General features: G+C 40.6%; 1 protein-coding gene across 1 annotated transcript in view; it reads right to left on the bottom strand.

Moving 5' to 3' along the window:
* The window catches only part of col2a1a (collagen, type II, alpha 1a), a 28,770-nt gene that overhangs the window by 8,048 nt on the left and 3,272 nt on the right, over positions 1 to 17,450 (bottom strand). Inside the window, exons 3-41 of the mRNA XM_030783792.1 lie at positions 15,912 to 15,928; positions 15,777 to 15,809; positions 15,550 to 15,582; positions 15,269 to 15,322; positions 14,945 to 15,055; positions 14,568 to 14,645; positions 13,866 to 13,910; positions 13,543 to 13,596; positions 13,254 to 13,307; positions 12,620 to 12,673; positions 12,365 to 12,418; positions 12,118 to 12,171; positions 11,295 to 11,339; positions 11,088 to 11,141; positions 10,551 to 10,595; positions 10,136 to 10,189; positions 9,915 to 10,013; positions 9,305 to 9,349; positions 8,676 to 8,774; positions 8,490 to 8,543; positions 8,185 to 8,292; positions 7,955 to 8,008; positions 7,370 to 7,468; positions 6,485 to 6,538; positions 6,061 to 6,159; positions 5,557 to 5,610; positions 5,082 to 5,135; positions 4,879 to 4,932; positions 4,645 to 4,698; positions 4,194 to 4,238; positions 3,958 to 4,056; positions 2,949 to 3,056; positions 2,490 to 2,543; positions 2,293 to 2,346; positions 2,125 to 2,178; positions 1,879 to 1,932; positions 733 to 840; positions 423 to 476; positions 155 to 208 (exon numbers count right to left, since the gene is read on the bottom strand). Of these exons, the coding sequence (XP_030639652.1) occupies positions 155 to 208; positions 423 to 476; positions 733 to 840; positions 1,879 to 1,932; positions 2,125 to 2,178; positions 2,293 to 2,346; positions 2,490 to 2,543; positions 2,949 to 3,056; positions 3,958 to 4,056; positions 4,194 to 4,238; positions 4,645 to 4,698; positions 4,879 to 4,932; positions 5,082 to 5,135; positions 5,557 to 5,610; positions 6,061 to 6,159; positions 6,485 to 6,538; positions 7,370 to 7,468; positions 7,955 to 8,008; positions 8,185 to 8,292; positions 8,490 to 8,543; positions 8,676 to 8,774; positions 9,305 to 9,349; positions 9,915 to 10,013; positions 10,136 to 10,189; positions 10,551 to 10,595; positions 11,088 to 11,141; positions 11,295 to 11,339; positions 12,118 to 12,171; positions 12,365 to 12,418; positions 12,620 to 12,673; positions 13,254 to 13,307; positions 13,543 to 13,596; positions 13,866 to 13,910; positions 14,568 to 14,645; positions 14,945 to 15,055; positions 15,269 to 15,322; positions 15,550 to 15,582; positions 15,777 to 15,809; positions 15,912 to 15,928 (2,450 nt within the window). The remainder of the gene's footprint in view (positions 1 to 154; positions 209 to 422; positions 477 to 732; positions 841 to 1,878; positions 1,933 to 2,124; positions 2,179 to 2,292; positions 2,347 to 2,489; positions 2,544 to 2,948; positions 3,057 to 3,957; positions 4,057 to 4,193; positions 4,239 to 4,644; positions 4,699 to 4,878; positions 4,933 to 5,081; positions 5,136 to 5,556; positions 5,611 to 6,060; positions 6,160 to 6,484; positions 6,539 to 7,369; positions 7,469 to 7,954; positions 8,009 to 8,184; positions 8,293 to 8,489; positions 8,544 to 8,675; positions 8,775 to 9,304; positions 9,350 to 9,914; positions 10,014 to 10,135; positions 10,190 to 10,550; positions 10,596 to 11,087; positions 11,142 to 11,294; positions 11,340 to 12,117; positions 12,172 to 12,364; positions 12,419 to 12,619; positions 12,674 to 13,253; positions 13,308 to 13,542; positions 13,597 to 13,865; positions 13,911 to 14,567; positions 14,646 to 14,944; positions 15,056 to 15,268; positions 15,323 to 15,549; positions 15,583 to 15,776; positions 15,810 to 15,911; positions 15,929 to 17,450) is intronic.

Here is a 17,450-nt window from a genome sequence, read left to right as displayed (position 1 = left end):
TATATACACATTATCTCATATTATCATTGCATATTCTGCATTTTAACCACATGGTCATTTACACTGGTAGCTTTACTGAAGGTAGAATGGACTGTACAGCATGTCGTTACTTTGAATTTGATGAGAGACTTATAAGTGGAAAAAGCATGCTTACATTAGGGCCTGGTGGACCAACTCTACCAGCAGCACCTGGGAAACCAGTAGCACCCTGAAAAAGAGGAGACAACAAATTAGGCCTACTGCAATTAAAATTACTACTACACTAACATTACTACATTAATACACTGAATATGTTGAATATTAATATACTGATAAAAATTAAATTATTAAATGGGATGGATTTTAATGTCATGGGTTAATGCAGACAGATCACTCAGAAACTAATGAGAAGAATGGCTTTTTTTAGCGAGGTGGTCACTTACAGGGGCTCCCTGTGCACCACGAGCTCCTTTAGGTCCAGAAACACCTGTTGGGCCCTAAAAAAATGGCAACAAAGAAATAAATTTCACTTAAATTTACAATATTACAGAACATCTAAAAAATATTTATGCTGAAGTGGCAGCATGTGTTATTTCTTAAATGGAAAACAAATTTGTCTTTCTACAAATTCACAGTTTATCTTGAACGGCATATTACGGTAACACTTGCTGTGTTCACCACTTTCTCATAATCTGATTATCAGGAGCAATTTGAAAAATTACAAAGGAAAGTTAGAAGACAAAAAAATCTCACCACTGGGCCGGGAGCTCCTGATGGTCCTTGAGGTCCGGGGGCACCAGCATCACCTTTCTGACCACCTTCTCCCTGCTCACCTTTAGCACCAGGTTGGCCATCAGCGCCCTGAAACAGAGCAGAGTGCAGAGCTTCTGATCAGCATCAACAGTTAGAGCACTGGCATTTCTTACTCAATGTCTATTCACTGAGATGTTCTAAACAGAGTCATCTTTACAGCTTTTGGATTCATGACGAGGTAGACTCTTCGCGTCCAAAAGGTCCAAAATGCTTCAAAGTGTATCAGAGTGTTTTACGTCTAAATAAGCTTTATTTTTCTCCGAGTATAAATGCATGGTGTTTGTGGAGATGCAAAAAATAATAGCCAAAGAGACAGCAGTGACTTGTGCAGTGTAATTAATCAGTTAATTCGGTTTCTATCGGTATGATAGTAATTACATGTTGAAAATGTCTGTATGCTGTAATACTAATGCTTATGAAAATTGTTGAATAGTAACAACATATATTAACTAAGACTGCTCAGCTGTAACTTCCGTACTATAATGAGATATAAAGGCCAAATAAAAAAACAAACTTTATTTTTTATGTAAATGTATTTGCTGTTACTATTAAGGCCTCCAAATATAAAGCAGATTCTTGTAAACATCAGGTTAGGTTTTTGACCAAATCACAAACACCACCAATACATTCAGTAATGGTCAAACATTCATGCTACCAAAAAAGGTCAAGGCTGGTTTGAGAGTTACTAGTAGCAAAAATATGTCACACAGTGCATCTTTACTGTATTCTGAGGTGAATCACAACTAGCACAACCAAAAATAAGGAAAAGACTAATCTTGATTATACTAAATGTCACACTAGACACTGAACTGACACTGAACATTTTTTCTATGAAATTCATTGTGACTTATCCTTTGCTTTTCAGTTTAGGCAATAATACGATATCAGCAGGTTCTCCATTAACAGGGAATTCAATTCACTCAATTACATCATTCTTAGGGCTTCTATCAATATCAAAGCCTTTCTCACTGATGCATAAGAAATCTGCGTCACTAGAATCAATTTTGCAACTTAATGGCATTCAGTGTTCTAATAATTGTGATATCACAAGTTGATCTGGTATGGGGACAATTTAGTTGTACTCACAGGAGGTCCAGCAAAGCCAGCAGGCCCAGGAGGGCCAGTCTCTCCACGGTCACCCTGGTCAAGAGAGCACACATTAGAGGATACAAAAGATGGCAAAACTGGGGAGTAAACTGTTCATGATCATGAGTTGATAGGCTCAGCGTAAACTATGAGGGTGGTTGTGCGTTGGTGTGTTGTCATGGTGATAGCTGAAGCAATGGGAGGGATGTGTAAATGTACGTGCTGGTGTTACAAGAAATCTCTTACGGGGGCACCACGAGCTCCAGTTGATCCAGTTGGGCCCACAGCACCGGTTTCACCCTAGGAAAGAGAGAGAGAGAGAGAGAGATATTGGTGAGTAAGACATTTTACTCACTTAATCAATGAAATATAACCATATGCACAGCATGAACAGGGAAATGGCAAAACACTCACCTTAGCACCATTGGGTCCAGCAGGACCTGGTGGGCCAATAGGACCAGTCAAACCCTAATAGACAGAGAATAAACAGATGATGAATTCAATATACACTGACAAGAGTTCAGCGTGTATGTACTGCTTCCGAACGTGTTTCGATGGCGCTTGTTCTGACCGACGAATCGGTTTGATTTGTAGTAAACTGTGGCACTCACTCTTGCTCCATCCTTTCCTGGTGCACCCTCAGGTCCCTTCTCTCCGCTGTCACCCTGGGAAAAAAATGAATCAAATCAAACAATTACAACAACCATTCAGAACAATCAGGACCAAAACAATCAAGCTCTAGTAGACAGTTGATGTACTAATGAGTTCGACCCTGAAGAAGTGTGTGATGAAACATCGGTCTCCTCTAGCATCCTACTTTTCCTATCAAGCACGCTTTACGCCTACGGCTCTGGGCCTCTTACTCATGGATCAGTCTCTGAGGATTGTTTCAAGAACAAGGAACAGCTTTTTGCATTCCACTGTCTGGGCTGTCAAGCTCTTCGTCCCCTCTTTGGATAACTAGGATGAAGTGCGCTTTGAGTTCTGCTCTTCACTGCTCGACTACTCGTTTGGAGACGAACGCCTGTTTTGAATTTTTAGGTGTCGGTACATCGCGGTTTCACACTCACTCTGTCACCCTTGGGCCCAGAGATTCCGGCAGCACCTCTCTCTCCAGGCATGCCCTGTAGACCAGGAGGACCTTGAGCTCCTGCTGCTCCAGCTGGTCCAATTGCTCCCTATCAAAGACCACAGATAAATAAGAAATCGCTTTAAAACATCACGTTATTAAATATTAGGTAAGGAAAATAGAAACTGAGATTAAAAAAAAAAAAAAAACCATCTAGGCAGATGTTAAGATCAGCCAAGAGCTGTCGTACTGAAACTGGTACATCATATCTCTAATCACATGGTTCAATGAGGATCCAGGCATCTATTATTGTTATGAGTTGGTGACAGGTGTCCATTATTTTTTTAAATCCCAAATCGCTATAGCCATACAAAGTGGGTCAAGAGCTATAATTAATGACTAAAGACACTCTAGCAGTACACTGACAGTATTTGACAAAATGTATGTTAAATGCATGTTAATATATGAGGACAGGAGACAGGACAGAATAGGACAAAATAGGACAAAAAACATGAACTGTCATTAAGAGATGCAAATACAGGATGTAGAGATATTGGAGAATATGAAAGGATACAAGGAAAATATATGATGCTTTTTGAGAAGAAACATAAAATATGAGACTATGGGAATACATAAAAAAGAATAGTACAAAGAATGTTGTTATATGAGGTTTGACTCAAGAAGATATAGGGACATACATTTATGATGGGACATGAGAAGAGATGTGACAAACAGGGGACAATATGAGGAGCGACATGAGACTGTATGAGGAATTATATGAGGTGATACTAGAGGACATATGAAGGGATATAAGGTAATATGAGAGAATTTACACAGACATATAATTGGATTTGAGAGCAAATATGAGCCAAGATGTCTGAGCAGTGGATCAAGGAACACATGCTGAGGATAGCACTGTACCACTATACGAAGACCTATGAGGAAACTACACCTGAACAGAGACTGGACGCATGGGAGAGACGTTTATTCTGCGGTAATGATTGTCTCACCTTCGGTCCATCAGTTCCTGGTGTTCCTGGAAGTCCTCTAGGTCCCTGGAGACCCTGTGGGCCTGCACTGCCTCTCTCACCAGGGAATCCACGCTCTCCCTAACAGAGACAGTGAGAGAGAGAGAGAGCAATGGAGTTATATCTGTTCCGTGTATCTCAGTAAAACTCACGTGGTTTTAACCATATTCGTAAGAGTAATGTGGTGCATGTCAAGTGGTATAAGAATGTGAACTCACTCTGGGTCCAACTGGGCCAGCTGCTCCACCTTCTCCGGGCACTCCCTATAGACAGAGAGAGTGAAAGTGGGTTAGAAGCAACTCTCTTCAGGGGTTAAGGCAGCTACTCACAATAAATGCTCTGACATGTTACAAAGTTCGCATTCATAATGCTGTCTTATTCACCCACAAACACAAAAATAAGTTCCTAGACTTTGGACATCAGCACTAATAAATATGCTGTCATACATATGTATATACGTATATATATATATACATATATACATAGCTGTCTATGCTGTCTATGTATATATGCTATATATGTATATACGTAGCGCTAAACCCTCTCATAAGGTCACACACTCATGACTGTTCTTTCATATGGTCTAACATACAGACTGATCGCATATGACACTTGACTAATCTTCAGCTCCCAGGGCACACACAACAGAAATGTCACAAGAGTTCTCACCTGGTCACCAGGTTTTCCAGCCTCTCCTGGGGGTCCGGTAGGTCCAGGCAGACCCTGGGGAGAAACAGAGAAGTGTGAATCAACTTGCAATACCATAGAAACAAAAGGCAGTGGAAAACAAAGTAACTAAAATGGTTTAACTGTATGCCTTCTAAGAACATCTCTGTTTATTTATCGCCCATGGTTGAAGAGCCGTTTGATGTTTGTGAGGGATCTGACTTGATCAATATTCACCTGGAAACCAGATGGTCCTGGTGCACCTTGTTCACCTCTCTCTCCAGCAGGACCCTGAAATGGCAAAAGACAGACATCAGCACCCAGAACAGGATACACATTAATGACAAAGACACATCTTTCAATTCTTTTAATGAAGAAGTAATGTCACTATCAGATGAAGTAGGAGTGATGCATTGTGGGTAATGTGTTGATTCACTTACAGCAGGGCCAGGAGGACCAGAAGCTCCAGTCTCACCATCTTTACCAGGCAAACCCTGAGAGAGAGGTGAGAGAGAGAGGTGTTAACTTTATGCTGTTAATCACGATAAAGGTACCAAACTGCTACATAATCCTAAATAGGAGGCGATCCAAACTATTAATCATCATTCTCCTCTAATTCATTAATCACAACAGACATTTAAGGTGAACAGATTCACAAAGTGACATTATTGATGGAAGGTTGTTGAGAGGGTCATGTCTCTGTGAACTTTATGCTGATAAACCGTGAAAGCAAGATTTGTTTCAGTTTTGCTTCTGGCCCTGTATGAAACTAAAACTCTGGCAATTATATTTTAAAATTGCATTTATTCCTTAAAGAACTCAATCTAGAGAAATGGCAGGTGGTAGAGACAGATGAATGATTTAGCGTGAATAAGCGTGAACAGATAAATGAGGAGGAGGGAAGAGAGAACTTACTCTGAGACCAGGAGGCCCGAGAAGTCCTTTCTCTCCAGCTTTACCGGGTTCTCCCTGAGTCAGACAGGCACAGAGATAGGATGAGATATACGTCCACCAACACACAGAAACATTTAGCCCAGTGTAGTCATACGCTCTGAGCAAGCTTGTGGAACAGTCAAGACAACTGAAATGTCAAATCATGAATACCATCACATACACAAATACACTCATTCAAACATATACGTACACAGAGCAAAAGAAACACACACATACACATACTCCTCCACACACACACACGCACACAGACACACAGAGGCACACACACAAACGCACGCTCTCTCACCATCTCTCTCTTGCACACACACAAACACACAAAAAATCCCACATTTTTCCTTGGCAGGGTGCTTTGGGGTGGCATTCACACAAACACAGCCTGCAGCCTGAATTTCAAACAGCTAGTGGGTGTTTGACGGCAGACAGAGCGCTGCTCACAAAAAAAAAAAAAAAAAAAACATGGCTCACATTGGCTCCTTTAGGTCCAGGGAATCCCATCACTCCCGGCTGTCCGCGGGCCCCCTGAGGCCCTGGGGGACCAGGACGACCATCCTGACCAGCGGCACCCTACAAAAAAGAGAAACACAGCCCAAAACTCAGCACTGGCCTTAACTGGCATACATACAAGAGCACACACACACACACATACACTTGGAGTGAGTCAGATATGTACGCATTTCGCTGCTGGGCAAACTACGCAGCGCCCATATGATATCCTCTGAATGTGTGTTGGAGCTGACTGTGTAGTGACTGCTGGTCTTGTGGTGAGATGATTCTGAGTCAGTGAAAAGACGGCAGAACAGAAAGCCCACTTTCCGCCCTCAGGCAAAAGAAAATCCACCACAGTTTATACCCTCAATCAATGAATGTTGGCGGATGATGTAACACTCACAGAGGGTCCAACTTTTCCTTGAGGTCCAGCGTCTCCAGGGCGACCAGTGAGACCCTGTCAAAGACAAAAGTAATGAGTGTGTTGGGGTAACAGTGAGAGCAGAGTTTAAATCTGATAAATCACAGTTACATCGAAATAGATTACAAATGTGAAAAAGATGCATGGAGCATGTAGTGTGGGTGTAATAAGTGCCAAAAAATGTTAATGTAGTCAAACCCTAACATAGTGATAATAAAATGTATTTGAAGTATTAACAGAGAACAAGGACACTATATGAGCGCACAAGGATGGTAGAAATAATAATGATCTGTCAGAATTGTATTATGAAAATGTTTTATATATGCAGTCATTTCAAGAGGAAAGCGGTCACATTTTCCATATAACTGTCAGCATGTTCATCATGGAAACATCATGAGAATGGAATAAGGGAATAATGACTGTAGGAAAAACAATATGATGATGATGATGATTTACATATAATTTAAATTTAAGGATTTCAGATTAAAGATTAAGGATTAAGATCTTCGATTAAATGTGCTAGGGAAGCATGCCGAACATGGCGACAGCAGAGGGTGTAATAGGACGATCATGACAGTGGGGCAAGAGAGTAATATGTGATACGCTGATTATATTTTTTTTTTCTGTGACGAGCACGGTGGGAGTGTAATTCAGTTCAAATGCACATGGGGGTCGGGGGGGGGGGGGGGGGTGATAACGGCGACTTTATGAGGGCGCAAAAATGAAATATTTTGATGACGCAATTTCCAATAGCTGGCAGTTTCAGTGAAGATGAGGAGAACGGCCATTCGGCAGACAGAGGCCCGCCCTGTGTATTCGGGCGCTATGACGACAGCCCAAAATTTCAGACCTCCTTTGGACACTCACCCTGGCGCCGGGTAGGCCGGGCTCGCCCGTGCGACCGGGATCCCCGGTAGCTCCTTTCGGTCCTCCCAACCCAGGAACACCACGGTCTCCTGGAGCACCCTGTGATGCGGAGAGATTCAAAACGATTCAGACGACTCAGAGACAACAAGAAACAACAATAAAAAAGATTGCCAACATCTGCATTTAAAGGAAAAACTGAAAATGGTAGCAAAGCGCAATGGCAGACACGTCAGAGTTGTGGTTCTACGGTACAGCAGAGGTCGGTACTTTTATTTATCTGATAAAAAGCTCCTTAGGCGTTGAAATACTTTTGATTAGAAATCAAATGATAATCGGAAACATGACTCATTTTGACACACCCAGAATAAACATTCTTAAAACCAAACCCACAGCAACTTTTGTATTGTGTGATGTAAAGTACCGTAATCTCTAGGTGGTAAATAAATATATATTATGTATTATGTCATTTCTATGTATTATTTTATCGACCAGATTCGGTCTGGAGGGTTTTTAATGGCTCGTGACATGTGCATTTGGGTACGTGTGGAATCCAAATAAAAACCATATCTTAAGTTTATGACCAACCTTGGCACCAGCTACACCATCCTGACCTGGGAATCCACGGTTACCAGGAGCTCCCTAGCAACAGAAAACACAACAATCACCTACAAGAACCTTGGATTCATAACCATTGACTTTTATAGCAGATTTACTCCAGACCTATGTAGACATGAAAACTCATTTATACCAATTGCATGCACTATAGCTAACTGTAGCTGATAGCAAGTTAATTATGTTGAAGTTTTTGCACTAACTCTCTCTCCAGGAGGTCCAACGGGGCCAGCAGCACCGGGTTCTCCTCTTGGTCCCCTCTTACCCTCCTCTCCAGCAGGGCCAGGTGGACCCAGAGGTCCTGCAGCACCCTGCATAAAATGAGTGGAAGCAAAATTATTCCAAGGGAATTCAAAGAGACTGGACTTCTATGTGATATAACCCTGCTGTCATTTTAAAAGACTGAGCTTGACATAACCATCATACTACTACTACTGCTACACTACCATTATACTACTATTACTATTATTACTGATGATGATGATGATGATGATGATGTAAGACTCACCCGCTCTCCTTTTGGTCCAGCTTCACCTTTAAATCCAGGGAGGCCAGGGTCTCCCTGCACAAATACACAACATGTCAACAGAAAGTACAGTTCTCATCCAGCATATTGTAATTTATGAGGGGTAGACTGCAGTGGACACCCGAGTATGGGTTCTCTGGGTTTGGCTGAGTACACTTGGACACTTACAGATTGGCCTTTGGGTCCAAGAGGTCCAGTAGCACCCTGAGGTCCTGGAGGGCCACGGGGTCCTGGGAAACCAGGGGCACCAGCAATACCAGGAGCACCCTGTTAATGGAGAGAAAGAGTTACTGAGTATGTGTGTATTTGTTTATGTGTGTGTGTGTGTGTGTGTGTGTGTGTATCTGTATGAAGTCAACATGATTTATTATCCCCTCTTAGTGTAAATTTGAATTGAAGAGGAACACAATAAAAATATTTGAAACAAATATCACAGTACAGGGCACAACAATGTCCCCATTAAATTAATACATCACTTGCACTGTACATAGTGTAATTAAAATGAGATGTGTCAATGCTTAAAAATGCATCTCATTTCTCCAAAAAATGTAAATAATTAATTCATTTATGATAACTTTAGGATAAGATTATTATGATGCGTTGGTCTCAGTGGCAGGTATCACATCTTATAATTAATATCAGGCAGTACATGCTCAAGGGTGTTAAATAGTCATGCCTGCACTCAATAACAGGTTTCTACTGAATCTTTTCTCTCTCTCTTCATATGTTAAAAAGTGGTTTCTGGTAGCTTATGCCTGAAGTATTAAACTGTAGTGAATAAGAGAGTGTATACTTACAGCAGATCCTTTGGCTCCAGGGATACCATCAGTACCAGGGTTACCCTACAGAGGGCAAAGTTGAGAGAAGGAGTGACAAAAGAAAATGAGAAATCATTGCTATAAAATAAAGCATTTTCAATGCTTATCATTTTTGACCTGATTGCCAAATGTCATGATCGAAGTATTTATCAAATTGTAAGAGCAACTATGATTTGTGTACTTTTACTTTTCCTTATCCTTCATTTTTTTTATGATGGACAGTCTTTACAACACATCATGCCATTATGGTATACCACATTCCCACTGGACTAGCGTATCAGTTTGTGGTTTCTCTTTGAAAGTTAAGACAAGGAATGGCTAAATTAGAGGTTTCTACATAAACTGCGCAATAAACTGTAAAAAAAATAAGAAATTAGAATTTCCTTTTCTTGTGAAAATGTGTGCATGGCTGAACATTTGATAAAAAAATGACAAACTCAAGGTTCTTTTAAAGTGCATTGTCACATTCTGAGGAAAGGAACATGTCAAAGTTTGGGGTTATTTATTGTAAAGTTTGGGGTTATTTATTGCAAAGTTTGGGTTTCGGTGTAAAGTGAGGTGTCAGTTCCAAGGTACTTTGATGACTTACAGCTGCACCGGCAGGTCCTGGAGATCCAGGTGTTCCAGCCTCTCCACGAGGTCCCTGGGCACCCTCAGCTCCACGGGCTCCAGTGGGCCCAGCTTCTCCCTGCAAGACAAAGTGTACAGGTCTGTTGTGAGGCGGATCCGATCTCTGTGCCGCTATCCAGCATCCAGACTCACAGAGATAAACTCAGTCTAAATAAAAAGTCAGAAAGACAGCTTGCTCACCTTGGAACCGGGGGATCCTGGGAAACCTGGGGCACCAGCAGGACCAACAGGTCCCTACAGAAGGAGGACATCACAACATTAGGATACAAATTCCACGTTAAGCACATTATCGTATAATTACCTTATCTTATCAACACTGCTATGAGATTACTACCTTACACTAGAAACCACAGCCAATACAGAGTCAAACATTCAGAAGGAAAAGATTATGATTACAATGAATAATCCCAATGAGCTAAATACAGTGTGAAGCATCTCGGCCTAGACAGAGGTACTAGAAGATTTACACTGTCATTTTCTTGGTAAATTGGTGGGGGGGGGGGGGTTCTTTTCAGCAATGCAGTTTAACCATTTTATTTTACTGTTGAAAGAGATGTCCAAAGAGATGATTAAAGATAGCGTATTCAATACTTACAGGAGGACCAGCAGGCCCTGGCAGACCATCATTACCACGGGCACCCTACAGAGACACAAAAACACAAAAGTCACCTTGATATCTGCAAAAATATGAGATGGGTGGTTTGTTTTGGGAAATCACAAGTTAAATTAAGTTGAGTAACTTGGCACAAAGGTTTTGGGTTACATGGAGAGTACTGTAAATTCCATTTAGCCGTGGTAAGGTACAGTCATATTTTAAATGATCGACATGAGCTTGTGTAAGGTTAATTGAGAGGATAGGGGTTGAGTGCTTAAACACCTTTGACCTACGTTTTTTTTTTTTTTTTTACACAATCTACAGTTATGATGTAATGTAAGTTTTTGCGGTTCATGTACTCAGTAAGGGCTGAGTGCTGTGATATTTTATATGTAAGGGGGTTTTGTGCAGTGAGTGGAGATGGGCTTGGAGTCAGTAAATTATGATGTGAGAATTTTGCGGGGATTGCTGAAAATGGGGTAAGCTATTGAGTAAAAGATCTCCTCAACCGTGATGGATTCAAGGAGCTTTACTTACAGCAGCTCCAGAAGGTCCAGGACGGCCTCTCTCACCGGGAAGACCACGAGGTCCCTACAAGAGAGAGGAGAGAAATTTGAGAGGAGAAAAACAGAGGTAGCTCACTAGTAGCTGTAAAGGAAATGACTTTACATGTACATATATGGTAAGCAATGGCAAAAATTGTCAAGTATCAAGTAGATCTACAATGACGCTGCTACCACTCACCATTGGCCCAGGGGCGCCGTTTTCACCAGGAGCACCTGCTTCACCCTAGAAAGGGAAAAGCAATGAGCAATAATTAGAAGAAAGACAGAGGGTAAGGGTCCCTAAGAGTCTTACCATGACAGAGTATGAAACATAGAAGATTCTCCAGGCATGATGTAAACGCCCTCCGTGTACCGAGCAAATCCGTATTTTACATTGCACTATGGTATTTCCCTTCATTTGCCTTTGCTGTTAATGACAGCATTGAGATTTGACATGACAGGATTCAGTATGCAGGCACAAAAGCGATCCTTATGCTGCCTTAACACCCAAAACTGGATACCACCATGTAATACAAACACATGATGGCAGCACAGTAACCTATGTGATCTACCCTGATAAATACGTACCCTGCCTCATGATTTAGTGATTGGCTCAATGATTTTATGATTTCTTTCTCTCTACTGGCATACCTGTCATTGCATTAGCTGTGTGTAAGGATATACATTGTGTCTAATTCTCCTGTAAAGATGTGCTTTCGCATTAAACTGGCATGTTTGGGGTGTGGTCAGTAATTAAGGATATCTGTTATGTGCACTGTCTGTAAAGATACATATATACATATACACAGATAAAAAAAACATAAATATGTAAAAAATACATTGAGAATATACATAGTACAGTTGTGCCTCAAGCATCTATGTATGCTGGGCCATGTACTTATAAATGCTTAAGTATTCATCTGAATTTGCCAACTACTCTGTGCGTATTGTTTCTGCTATGAGTGTATGAGTGTTGTGTGTGACAGTGTGAGTGTCGTGCAAGAATATGTGTGTTTTAATACCTTAGCTCCAGCAGCTCCACCCTCTCCTTTTGCACCATCCACACCAGGGTGACCCTGTAAAACAGATGCACAATGTCAAGAACAAAAACATATAGTAGAACAACACCCCAGTACACACACACACACACACACACACACACACACAGAGTCACATGCAGAAAAGCGCTGAAACGTAAATGTATTCACATACACACCCTCACATCAGCATCAAAACAGCTGGATTTAAAACCAGCTTGACTAAACTCACTCTGTGTCCCTTGATCCCGGGCAGGCCTGGAGTTCCAGGGAATCCACGAGCTCCCTGTTAAGACACGAACGCGTTATTTAATGATCTTTTGATGAATTGGTGAATCAAGAGAAACCCCGAACAACATCACCTGTTTCTTAGGATGACAGCCTTTTACAACTACACAGCTGAACATCATTTAGTTTAATGGCTGATTGTATTTTAATTCCCATCTAATCAATGTTCTCTTTTTTTTTTTTTTTCAAAGACATGTACCTGTGGCCCTGGTGGTCCCCTTTCACCAGCCTTTCCAGGCTTACCAGCTTCACCCTAAAAGGAAAGAGAAAGAGAGAGTGAGAGAGAGAGAGAGAGAGAGAGAGAGGGACAGACAGAAAGAAAAAGAAAGAAGAGGAGAGAAAAGAATGCATTAGCACATTGTTATGGAACTTGGTCAGTATTTGATTAAAAATTGTGCAGAAACTATTAATACTACATTACACTGCAGTGTCTGTTTATACTTTCTTAAACTGAAGAATCTCTTTCAGTGACTAAAAAAAAAAAAGTACACAAGGTAATTTCCCAAAAAGCTTTGGCAGAAAGCTGTTTTAGCGTCATAATAAACAGATGCTTATTCAGTTATAATTTTTTTTTTCCATGAAACCTGTCTGGTTTTAGAAACACAGCACTTCACTGTTAAGTGCCAGTCAGCCAAAGGGAGGCCCAGACTAAAGTCCAGGACAGTAAACAAACAGTGAATGGAGCAAAGCAGTAAAACTTGAGAGACTTTGAGATGAGTATGAGAGAGAGAGAGACAGAGATTAGCCTATAGGTGAGAAAACCAGTAAAATAAAGATAGTAGTAAAGATAGAAAGAAAGAGAGCTTAAAGGAAATGGATAGCAGATCACTTACATCACTTCCTGCTTTTCCAGGAGGTCCAGCAGGGCCACGTGGTCCAATAGGGCCCTTTACAGAAAGAGAGAAAGAGTTTAATTGATAATTAAACAAATCGATTCACTAAAAATAAGCAAATAAAAAGTTAGCTGAGGAACCTTCGCTGTGACAGTAATAGATATATGAATCACTGTGTGCAAATGTGTGTATGAGAATGTTTGAGCACTGTGTCTAAGGTCAATTAATATGCCCCTGCTGATGTGTGAAGTCTGGTGACCTCAGACTGAAGACTGTCTTTGTTACTTACAGCGGGACCTGGTTCACCAGTCTCTCCCGGGTTACCTTGGAAACCTTGTGGGCCCTACAGCAAAAAGACACAAGACACTCAGACATTTCAGACATTGGAGATATATATATGACATATATGATATATATGATATATATGATATGTGTGTGAGTGTGTGTGTGTGTACACACATGCACACACACACACACACACACTCTGTGTATAAAAGGGTACATGAAAATTGATGACTCAGATCTTCTCATTTTTCTGATATGTGAGTACATATCCCAGCAAACACGTAAGCTTTCTATTTTACACTGTACTGCATACAAATATGTACTTACAGGAGCTCCAGGAGGACCAGGAGGACCACGGGGACCCATTGGGCCCTAGAAGAGAAAACAAATTTACTGCCTGTTTATTCATGCATGCGAGCATTGGGTTAAATATGTGAAACTTCACCTATGATGTAAGTTTGGCTGTTTCAGCTGAGAATGAAGATGTTAAATGAATAAAAATTGCAGTCGGAAAAAATTCATTTTCTCATAGATTGAGCAGTTCCTTCATAACCAAACTATTTTTTTTAAATTAGAATTTCATTTTCGAATGTAAGCAATGTTCAGAGAGAGAGAAGTATATAGTAATATAATATAAATATAATATAATATAAAAATATAATAAATTAATAGATCTGATAAAAATCTATTCAAAAAAATTATTCTGAACTCTCTAAGTTTTATAACTGTAATCAAAGAGAATCTATTTCAATGAATAGGGGGTTTGTTTAATGTTTTCCCATCACAAAGGGTGCATTCATGGGTAAGGCCAGTAGGGGGCAATGAGACCACAAAACCCTCCATTTCAAGTATAAAAGGCACTTCAGCAGCTGTAGAACATACTCATACAAATTAATCAACAAAACCCAAACCAAGACCAAAACTTTCCATATCCATTTTAGAGAACTAGACCAATAAACTGACTCTATGAAAAAACATCAGTCAATTTTTGACAACATATACAAATTTTTCATTCTCTCTTGCTCTCACCATAGGGCCTTGCATCACTCCCATCTGAGCTCCACCTGCTTTCTCATCGAAACCACCAGCCATCTGAGCAGCAAAGTTCTAAAGAAAACAAAGAAAAACACACACAGACGCACTCAATTACACATGCAGTCAGGAGCAATGAAAAAACCTAGAGCTATGAACAATCGTCTCCACAACAATAGCACACAGATACACAGAGACAGCAAAGTATACATTTTCATATGTCATTCTTACGTAAACAAATACATCCTGAAGCTATTTCCCATGCCCTGCAGACAGTGAGGAGAGGAGAGTAGAGGAGAGGAGAGGAGAGGAGAGGAGAGGAGAGGAGAGGAGAGGAGAGGAAAGGAGAGGAGAGGAGAGGAGAGGACACTTACTCCACCAAGTCCAGGGGGTCCATTTGGTCCTGGAGGTCCTGGGGGTCCAGGGGGTCCGGGGTTCCCAGGAGTTCCAGGTTCACCATCTCTACCTCGAGGGCCAGGACCTCCCTAAAGAGTTAAAAGAAATAATTGAGAGGACAAGTAATAAGTTGTTGCCAAAAGAAGACATCAGTTGAATCCCTCTCATGGGACAATTAAGAAAAAAAAAATCAAACTTGTACTGAACATCTAACAGGCTACCTTCATCCCTGAACACATCTGACCAGGAGTGAATCAGTTCTGACACACTAAAAATAAAAGAACAGCAGAAGTTTCTCTCACCTTCTCACCCTTGGCTCCTCTCTCTCCACGTGGGCCTTGCTCTCCTGGAGGTCCCTGCAGTAGCCAAGAGACAAGGGTGACCAGATTAACTAACGTCAGAGCAACTGATCACACATACCAAAAAGCCGGTTATCTTAGAGAGTTTATCAGCACTTCTATAAAAGACCAAGCACAACCAGCTTCCTCATCTGAAGAATTACAGCACCCTCTGGTGGAGATTATTGTCGTTGCATTTTACCACATCAAGAGCATTCTGCCACTTTGCATCTGATTATTCTCACCATGGGGCCTGCAGGTCCTTTTGGTCCTACAACCTACACAAAACAAACAAATGAAATATTAATGCACTACATTAACTTTGAGACAGTTAATACTATTAGAGGACTTCAGTTGTTAGACTGTGTTCAGTTACACAGTTTAACAAGTGAAATAACATGGTGTAAACTCAGAGCTGACTCAGAGCTGATTCCTCTGTAATCTGACAAATTATGGAGGGGGATGAACTTACATCTGTAATCTCGCCTGGTTCCCCTTTCTGCCCCTGAGAAAACACATTTTGCAAAGTTGATGAGTCAGGATCCATTTGATTTCATTTGGATATTTATGCAGAGAACAAACATAGTAGTGCGTCACACCATCTCACCTTAGCACCGAGCACCTCTGCTTATCCAGGTGGCAGCACCAGGGGAGAGAAACAACATGTTAATAAACAAAATGCAGCAAAATTCTCACACCCAGTCAAGTACAACACTACAGTAATCCAATCATATCCCAATGATGAGTGTAACAATCAGCTAACGCCTTTGTACAGACTGAGCTAATAAGCAAGGAAAAACTCAGTAACAAATCCACACAAGTGTACTTTAACTAAAGAGAAATGAAGATCGCTTGACAAATTTCTGAAAATCTCTAATAATCTGAGGTGACAAACCACTGACACCAGTAAGATTCTATCCACAACACCAACAAATGTTAAAACTCGATTAGATAGCATCACTACATCCCGCTAATTAAACTACATTACCTAAACTGCACCAGAGAGACCCAATAAAAAACCAGTGCACTTCACTGGTTAGACAAAATTAGCAACACTCCATTAACGAAACCACATACTGTTAAGTACGCTGCCCAATCAAAATGAGCAAAACCAAAGGCAACAAAAAATGTAAAAAACAATAATGAATCGCGAAATAAAACGACGCAAACGGGACCAAAGAACACCCAGGCGCTACATTAATTCGATTAATTAACGGTAATGAAACCAGCTGGTTTACAACATCACGCTGCGCGAAACCACTCAGCACTAAAGAGACCAATTACCAGCTCAGCATCACCCTCACTGGCCAATCCCCTAGAGTTAGAGAGTTAAAGCGAGCGCTGTAGCAGGGAATGATGCACCAGGGCCAAACAGTAACTACAGAGAGATTCTCAGAAAGAGAAACAGAGGTTATGTATATGTATGTTCCATTCTATGAACATACCAAGCCAAGAGAAAACAAAATTCCTCATTCTATATCAGTGTCAGTGGCTGAATACAATGAGCTGGAATAAGTTAAGAAAAAAAAAACAAAAAGAAAGAAAGAAAAAAGCAAAAACCTGTTTTACTATCCACGTGTTATTCTTTTTGCTATCATACGCTTGATTACTGTTCTTCGCATAGCTGGTGTATACATGTTTTCATTTAAGCATTGCATAAGACCTTTTTTCACGCATCATTCAAGATTCATGACATCTTGAATTTATAATGATTTGAATGTAGTTTATCACGTTTTATTTAAAACAAAAGATGCATAAACTGTTTTCTGATAAGAGAACACTTCTAAATTTTGTGCTAGAATGTGAACAAAAAAAGAGAATAACATAGTCAAAGTCTGCTCAGATAATTGTGTGTACTTTTTTTAAAAAGGGTGCATCTTTCAACAGTCGTGATTAATTTAACAGTACATCATATATTCTTCAGAGTTAAGCTTGACTAACTATGCAATTTTGCAGACCAACAGAGGTAACTTATCTTCAGTTTGTACGAGTAACAATTTTGGCTGCTGGAGTTGTGCATTGATGGCATGTTCTGCCTTTTAGAAGACAAATTTTGACTGTTGGCCACTAGGTGGAGGATCATTGAGCATTACAAAAGTTAACCCTGAGTCCAGGTCAGTTGTTCAAGTGTAAGGACATGGGTCTT

The sequence above is a fragment of the Chanos chanos genome, chromosome 9 (assembly GCF_902362185.1).
Source record: "Chanos chanos chromosome 9, fChaCha1.1, whole genome shotgun sequence".
Taxonomy (NCBI): Eukaryota; Metazoa; Chordata; class Actinopteri; order Gonorynchiformes; family Chanidae; genus Chanos; species Chanos chanos.
The sequence above is the reverse complement of the archived record's forward strand: the minus strand, read 5'-3'. Positions and strand labels throughout refer to the sequence as shown.